General features: G+C 45.4%; 1 protein-coding gene across 1 annotated transcript in view; it reads left to right on the forward strand.

Moving 5' to 3' along the window:
* The first annotated feature begins 6140 nt into the window (after positions 1–6140).
* edn1 (endothelin 1) overlaps positions 6141–8719 on the forward strand; it is a 3339-nt gene continuing 760 nt past the window's right edge. Inside the window, exons 1-5 of the mRNA XM_031586636.1 lie at positions 6141–6460; positions 6720–6870; positions 6980–7126; positions 7305–7442; positions 8203–8719. The exon at positions 8203–8719 is cut by the window's right edge and continues 760 nt beyond it. Coding sequence (XP_031442496.1) covers positions 6400–6460; positions 6720–6870; positions 6980–7126; positions 7305–7442; positions 8203–8341 — 636 coding nt within the window. The 5' untranslated portion in view covers positions 6141–6399 and the 3' untranslated portion in view covers positions 8342–8719. The remainder of the gene's footprint in view (positions 6461–6719; positions 6871–6979; positions 7127–7304; positions 7443–8202) is intronic.

The raw sequence follows: 8719 nt of genomic DNA on the forward strand, positions 1-8719 counted from the left end.
TCACTCTCTCTCTCTCTCTCTTTAGTTCTCTCTTTCTCTCTCTCTCTCTCAGTCTCTGTCTCTCTCTCTCTCTCTCTCTCTAGTTCTCTGTCTCTCTCTATTTCTTTGTTTGTAATACTTTGTCACTTTGTAAAACTAAAAACACTTCAGGGGTCCGTAGCTGTACAGACCGCCTCTAAAAAGCACATTTTCTGACATTGATATTCTATGTGCAATCATAAATGATGATGACCAATCATTTTATTTTGACTTTTATGTCAGTTTATGTCAGTTCTGGACAGTTTTTCCCTTCTTTTTTTTGTACATGTTGTATAGACAATTGTGCCTTTTTGGAGTTTCTTGTTTAGGAACCTGTACATAATTCCTTACAACTCAGTAGTTGCTTGTGTTGCGTAGATGCATTTGAAGTCAAAAGAGAAAATGGAGGGAAATCTTTTATTTTGAAATGTTTTATGTCAAGTGTAAATTAATGGAAAATACATGTCATGTACCAATATATGAGCATTTCTATGGCTTGGGGCAATGTTTCTGTGTACAGATGTTGTGTTCAACTATTTATTATATTCCATCTAGTGCCCATCACAATGATCCATAAAATCATAGGTATGTGTACAATCGTGGCTTTACATTGCTCTATATCTATACCATAAAATGTATCAGTAAAAAAACTTTGTTTACAGACGTTTCGTGTGGCCTCCGATGTCTTTTTGTTTAGGGGAATGAAACGCTTGACACAAGGTCCACAGGGGACGTTTTTCTTAATCAGCCCAATTGTGGTGCTTTGCTGCACCTGCAGGGCACTTGGGCAGCCTTGAGAAGCACTGCAATTTCCATCAGTAATGAGGGCTCTCGGAGGTGGCCGAACCACGTCACCGCACAGCCCCTCTGTCCAAGGCGACAGAGAAAAAAAGAGCTTTCATTGACGGAGATTTCAGGCTTCTCCTGAGAGGATATAGTCCTTTATTAATGCGACCGTGGGGTTAGAAGAGGCGGAGAAGGAAGGAGGAGGAGGAGGGAGAGGAAGGAGGGGGAACTCGGAGGGGTGAGTCATTCATTCTGCCTGCGCAAGCTGCCCGTCAAAAGTGAGAGCGCTTGCCGGAGTGCGACAGGACAACAGCGACACCTAGCGGACGGCAGGCGAGGCGTCAGCGACGGAGACTGCAGACGCCGCAGGTGGGTGGGGGAGATGTTGCCTGGTAACCATGCCCACAGTTTCCGAGAAAGAGTAGGCACGGAGGCTCGAGAGGCTGGCTCGGTTTGGCTTGGTATTTTCCTGTACCGAGGTGAGAGCCTATTGAGTAACGGATGTTATAACTGGAACGTTACGAAACGAGACCTTTGGTGAGATCCCAGTCAGCGACAATTGCCACTATATTTTCTAATGCGCGTAGAGAGGCAAGGGGAAACTCTAAGAGCCATTAGTGAGGGTAATTGCACTCCATCCAATGGAAACTCTAACGCCATGCTTTGATTAAGCCTGTCAGAGCGTTGCACTGGGTGTTTCTCGACAGCATTTTCCACTGCAGCCTCTTAGTCCGCCACACAAGTTTTTTTTCCGTCATTAGCACATACGCATCAATAACATCAGTGAAAGAGGCTCTAAACTGTAGGCTACCATTAGGAGAGGATTGGAGAGGAAAAGGGCTTAGTGCTGAAGGGCAAGTTATGAAACTGCATTTTTACTTTTTAAAAGGCATCCCGGAGGTTAGGAAGCAGGAGATACAGCCGCAGTACATTCTTTAATAATTACTTTAATGCTACTCTCCCATTCTTGTAATAGGCTACTTGCTTTTGCTGGTTTAACGTTTTGAAATGCCTTCTGAAGAGAACAGGCACGAACAGGGATATTCTTAGCACGTCATTTCACTTTTATATAAAAGGTTGAGTGCGTTCAGAACACCGTGGTATGAGTAAACGCCATGGCTTAGCCATAGGAACTGGTTACATCTAGCCTACTTAGTTTGAGATATTTCAGATTATTTTAACAAGAATAGATTTCTCCTGAATGTTCATAAAAAAATCGTTCAACCTTTTTTGGCGTAGATCATTGTGGTACTTTTTAACTTTAAGGACACGGTTATTGGTTGTGTCTGGGTAAACACAAAAGCTTTGTTGCCCACGTGCTTGGAGCTTGAATCTGAAAGAGTGAAAGGCATTCGGTCATTAGGCCACCTAGTGACACCTACATGTACAGAATATATATATATATATATATATATATATATATATATACACACGCACGCACGCACGCACGCACGCACGCACGCACGCACGCACGCACGCACACACACACACACACACACACACACACACACACACACACACACACACACACACACACACACACACACACACACACACACCTATGTTTTATATTTTAGAATCCTCAAAGTATCTACTAAAGTGGCTACTTTGAAGAATCTAAAATGTAAAACATCTTCTGGTTTGTTTACCACCTTTTTGTTAACTACATAATTCCATATGTGTCCTTTCATAGTTTGACGTCTTCAGTGTTAATCTACAATGTAGAAAATAATAAAAAGAAAGAAAAACATTGAACGAGAAGGTGTGTCCAAACTTTTGACTGGTACTGTGTGTGTGTGTGTGTGTGTGTGTGTGTGTGTGTGTGTGTGTGTGTACATACATGTATGTGATGTGGTTTCACCTTATAATGCTTTGCATGTGTCTTAGTGAGTGTGCTAGTGTATAATTCTGTGTCTAATTTTTAGAAGTTTACTGTTTTAGAATGTACCTGTTTCCCTGCTTGTGTTAATGTTGTGTTGTGTTAGTGTGTATTTCTATTCTCACTTTGTGTCTGTGTATTGTGTCTAATTCCCTGTGTGTGTGTTGTGTGTAGTTCCCTGTGTGTGTGTTGTGTGTGGTTCCCTGTGTGTAGTTCCCTGTGTGTGTGTGTGTGTGTAGTTCCCTGTGTGTAGTTCCCTGTGTGTGTGTGTGTGTGTAGTTCCCTGTGTGTGTGTCTGTGTGTAGTTCCCTGTGTGTGTGTGTGTGTGTTTAGTTCCCTGTGTGTAGTTCCCTGTGTGTGTGTGTGTGTGTGTAGTTCCCTGTGTGTGTGTGTCTGTGTGTAGTTCCCTGTGTGTGTGTGTTGTGTGTAGTTCCCTGTGTGTGTAGTTGTGTGTAGTTCCCTGTGTGTGTGTTGTGTGTAGTTCCCTGTCTGTTCCCTGTGTGTGTGTTGTGTGTAGTTCCCTGTGTGTAGTTCCCTGTGTGTGTGTTGTGTGTAGTTCCCTGTGTGTGTGTGTTGTGTGTAGTTCCCTGTGTGTGTGTTCCCTGTGTGTGTGTGTGTGTGTGTGTTGTGTGTAGTTCCCTGTGTGTGTGTTGTGTGTAGTTCCCTGTGTGTGTGTTGTGTGTAGTTCCCTGTGTGTGTGTTGTGTGTAGTTCCCTGTGTGTGTGTTGTGTGTAGTTCCCTGTGTGTGTGTGTAGTTCCCTGTGTGTAGTTCCCTGTGTGTGTGTAGTTCCCTGTGTGTGTGTTGTGTGTAGTTCCCTGTGTGTGTGTTGTGTGTAGTTCCCTGTGTGTGTGTTGTGTGTGTTGTGTGTAGTTCCCTGTGTGTGTGTGTGTTGTGTGTAGTTCCCTGTGTGTAGTTCCCTGTGTGTGTTGTGTGTAGTTGCCTGTGTGTGTGTGTGTGTTGTGTGTAGTTCCCTGTGTGTAGTTGCCTGTGTGTGTGTTGTGTGTAGTTCCCTGTGTGTGTGTGTGTTGTGTGTGTGTGTTGTGTGTAGTTCCCTGTGTGTGTGTGTGTTGTGTGTGTGTTGTGTGTAGTTCCCTGTGTGTGTGTGTTGTGTGTAGTTCCCTGTGTGTAGTTCCCTGTGTGTAGTTCCCTGTGTGTGTGTGTGTGTGTGTGTGTTGTGTGTAGTTCCCTGTGTGTGTGTGTGTGTTGTGTGTAGTTCCCTGTGTGTGTGTTGTGTGTTGTGTGTAGTTCCCTGTGTGTGTGTTGTGTGTAGTTCCTTGTGTGTAGTTCCCTGTGTGTAGTTCCCTGTGTGTGTGTGTGTGTTGTGTGTAGTTCCCTGTGTGTGTGTGTGTTGTGTGTAGTTCCCTGTGTGTGTGTGTGTTGTGTGTAGTTCCCTGTGTGTGTGTTGTGTGTGTAGTTCCCTGTGTGTAGTTCCCTGTGTGTGTGTTGTGTGTAGTTCCCTGTGTGTGTGTGTGTCTGTGTGTAGTTCCCTGTGTGTGTGTGTGTCTGTGTGTAGTTCCCTGTGTGTGTGTTGTGTGTAGTTCCCTGTGTGTAGTTCCCTGTGTGTGTGTTGTGTGTAGTTCCCTGTGTGTGTGTTGTGTGTAGTTCCCTGTGTGTGTGTTGTGTGTAGTTCCCTGTGTGTAGTTGTGTGTAGTTCCCTGTGTGTAGTTCCCTGTGTGTGTGTGTGTGTGTTGTGTGTAGTTCCCTGTGTGTGTGTTGTGTGTAGTTCCCTGTGTGTAGTTCCCTGTTCCACTTTGGAATCACCAAGGCGCTCCAACTGCTCCGGTCCCGGTTCTACCGGCCGCGGTGTCGCCAGGACATGGATGTGATTCCGATGTGATTCCGATGTGATTCCGATGTGATTCCTGCATTCCAGGAAGGCTGACCTCCCATGCCCCGCTACAACAGCACCGGGTCGGGGCACCTACGGAGCTTGTGGCCCTGATTGCCTTGGACCCCTTTCCAACCTACTATGTGGATTACTTTACCAGGTGGCCAGAGATGTTGGCGGTTCCTGACCAAGAGTACTGTCACCACTGGTCTGAGTGCTGATTGGTGTAGAGTAAAACAATGTGCTGCACTGGTCTGAGTGCTGATTGGTGCACTGGTCTGAGTGCTGCACTGGTCTGAGTGCTGATTGGTGCACTGGTCTGAGTGGTGATTGGTCAATGTGCTGCACTGGTCTGAGTGGTGATTGGTGCAGAGTGCTGCACTGGTCTGAGTGGTGATTGGTGCACTGGTCTGAGTGGTGATTGGTGTAGAGTAGAACAATGTGCTGCACTGGTCTGAGTGCTGATTGGTCAATGTGCTGCGCTGGTCTGAGTGGTGATTGGTGCAGAGTAGAACAATGTGCTGCACTGGTCTGAGTGGTGAGTTTTACGCACACGGCACGGGACAGAAAGAGTTAACCTCCGTAACTCCTCTGTTGTGCGAAGTGCAGTGGCGGTTCTAGATGGATGTGGTGTGGTTCTAGATGTGGTGCAGTGGCGGTTCTAGACGTGGTGCAGGGGCGGTTCTAGATCAATTTGACTGGGGGGGCCTGGCCGGGGCCAAGTGTTTTGCCAGAGGGGCACATTCGGGCCAGGTGTTCAAGCTTTCAAAATGTTTAGCTAAAGTAATGGCGCACAGTAACAGTATTCCAGTTACAGCTATTTGTACAATTTTATTACATTTCAATATTGAAAACATAATAAAACATTCTCGTTAGCTTCAGCTCAAGTTCAGGAGACAAAGCAGTGTTCAAGCCTTCAACATTTTTAGATCAGTATAAAGTCATAGCGCACAACAACAACAAACAAACAAAAATACCATGATTGGTATTTGTTTCAGTAATAGTATTCCAGTTACAGCTATTTCTTTCAGTATGCTACAGTTATAATTTCATTAAATAACAATTATTGATATTTTGATTATTGATACAATACAATTATTGATACAATATTGAATATGAAAATAATATAAAACAATATTGTTAGCTTCAGCTCATGTCTTTATAAGGCTAGTCTAGAGGCATAATGTTTCTTGTCTTGTCTTGAAGGGATTTCATTTTCGATAATGACTGCCGGGACTATTTTTTCTAATGATTTTGTTTCCGTTTTGTGATTTTCGCTAAGAAAAAAATTGTTCTTCACGCAAATAGAACTTCAAAGTTTCAGGTGTTGCGTAGAAACCCATTACTTGCAGACTTCAAGCCACTGGCCCCTTTTGTCTCCCACCAAAACCGCCAATGGCGAAACGGCAGCCCGAACAGCTTACTCTTCGACTGTTTATACTAGATCGCCCTCTGGTGGCAGTATCGCGCAAATGCTGAAAAGACCCCACTTCCCTTCGTCAGAACTTGGCTCGCACCACCAGCCGGCGTCTCCATCCCTTCAGAATCTCGGAATTCAAATTTCTTATCTTAGTCTGCATGTTGCTTGTCGGTGACTATTCACAAACAGCATTGTCTGCGAGAGGGCCAGAGGACAAAGCTGTTTACACGCGACGGCAGGGCGAGAAGGGGGAGGTGGTTTACAGGAGTATATAAAGGATCTTGTAGTGACATGTGTATAGTTGCGGTCAGAGCATTACATTTGGAGTGAGAGGTTTTTTTTACTTATTGAAAGAAGACTCTACATTCTGACCGTGGAATATTCTGACGACCTATATTTATTAGCCAATTTAACATATTTTTTTTGTATTTTACCCGTGCTGTCAAACTGGGACACAAGTTTTAAGGATGGTATTAATAATGATTTTCTCCGTCACCTTTACTGTTGCATTCGGGATTTTTCATACAGGTGAGTTGGAGACGTGACTTTAATTCTTCTACACATTACTTTTAACTTTCATTTTTAACACAATGTTTTCGTAGAAAGATGCCATTCACCTTCATTTTGTCTTTTTAAAAATATTTTTAAAATTGTGTATGAAAAATATATTTAATTGGACTGAACGTAACCCGGATCTCTAAGAATTAAATGGCTGTTAGCAACTGCAGCATAGAAGAAAAAAAATGTCACAACTTTTGCATTACTTTAGTTTTTTCTCTCTTTTCAGCTGCGTCGGTGTCCACCGCAGAAGTGATGGTAGCGGGTACATCCAGCCCTGTGCACCACATCAGGTCGAAGCGGTGCTCTTGCGCAACCTTCCTCGACAAGGAGTGTGTCTATTTCTGCCACCTTGATATAATCTGGGTCAACACTCCAGAGTAAGCTCAAATTTTCAAAGGCTATGTGGGTCACCGACTTCACTGATTTTAGAATGGTTGCTTTAATGTGCTCAATGCGCATGTAGCTAAAGTTTCATTTCTTTCACAGGCGCACCGTTTCTTATGGACTAGGCAACGTCGAGAGGAAGAAGCGCTCCTTACGCGAGCTCTCGGACTCAAAGCAAAAGTCACGCTGCAAGTGTAAAGACGAAAAAGACATCAAGTGCACGACTTTCTGTGAAACAGCAAACATCAGGTATGTTATTACATTGCCAATTGGTTATTTCCACAAACATACATGTTTATTGCGCATGTATTGTGCATGATCTTTACATGCGTATCTGTTTTACCTAGAAGATTGTATTTCTCATGATAGGGCGCAAAAGTTTTGACAACTTCTAGAACTTTGAATCGAAACTCGTTTGAGTCTACAGTTCATTCCATAACGCGTGTTGTTTCGTTCTCAGGTATCAGACTGCTTCTGTCAAGCAGATCCACGCCGCCGAAGGCGATGGCGGTGTGAAGAGGCAATGCAAACACGAGCTGACTGCCAAGACGAGGAGGATTAAACGGTAAGAGAAACCTCAGACTGAAGCTAGTGAATACCAGAGGTCTGCTTGGGCGCGGTAATTATAACCTCGTGCGAAATAGATGTCATCTGTGAGATTGTATCTTCCAAAGAGCATAATTTTTTCGGTGCGCAACGCATCATTGTACAATCATGCCGAGCAGGACGGGTTGTTTCGAGCGGTTTATAGCATAATTAGAAGGACATTTGACAGATTAGAGCACTTCAGTAGAGTACATTCATACAGGGTGTTCCATGCTGGCGACCATGAAAGAGAATGCCGTGAAGGAATTTCCCACCTCGGCAGATTGGACGAGCGAAATACCGTTCCCGTCATTCTTTGAGCACTGTCTGAGCACAGCGCGCGGGGCCGTTCCCGTCATTCTTTGAGCACTGTCTGAGCAGCGCGCGGGGCCGTTCCCGTCATTCTTTGAGCACTGTCTGAGCAGCGCGCGGGGAACGAACACGTGTACCATCATGTTGGGGTGGGGGGACATCTGAGCCGTTCATCCCAAAAACTTAGACGCCTCTGTCTGTACTCATTTTTTAGAGAACTCATTACAATGGAAACGTATCCCTGCAGCGTGCTTCGCGTGTCTCGCAATTAAAAAAAGCAAGACAGGTTGGCATGTTGTTGATGGCCTTGTGGCACACATAACAGGGGATTCTCCATGAAGTGTTGATGTTCAGTGCTGGAAATGTTGTTTAATTTCAGTGCCTTGCAGCAGCATTCCTAACTGTTTGTTTGTCCTGTACGCCACCAGCAGAGAGCGAAGGAGGACGGGCGTAGTGGACCGGACTGCTCGGAGGGGCAGCAGGAATGCCCGCCTGCTGCTGGAAAAGTGGAGGAACAGGCAACACCACCGCCAAAAAGCATGGCTCACCAGGAACGCTGCTGCATAAAGAAATTCCTGGAAATCCCTGCCATTCACCTTTGCACTGCGTGGCAAAGGGGGCTCACCCCCGGTCTACCTGACAGTGAGGATGCCAGGATGTGTACAGCTTCCTCTTGCCGGTGTCGGAATACCCACTGGAGAAGACGCAAAGGCGGGCGTTTCGGGGTGCTGGCGTTCTGTGAGGCCCTCTAAAGAGCTGAAAGATGTGCTGCGTTTGTACTCCGTTGCCGTGACAACCCTGCTGGGATTGTCTGGGGTCCCCATGGAGACTGAGAGGAAGTGGCCCGAGGGGGTTCCCCGCTGCCCTGCTGGCACACCTGTGGTGGCGTGGTGTGGCACGGGGCTCCGCTGAAAGACTGGTCAAAGTGCTGCCTGCTGTGTTTCA

This window comes from Clupea harengus, chromosome 19 (genome assembly GCF_900700415.2).
Source record: "Clupea harengus chromosome 19, Ch_v2.0.2, whole genome shotgun sequence".
Classification (NCBI taxonomy): Eukaryota; Metazoa; Chordata; class Actinopteri; order Clupeiformes; family Clupeidae; genus Clupea; species Clupea harengus.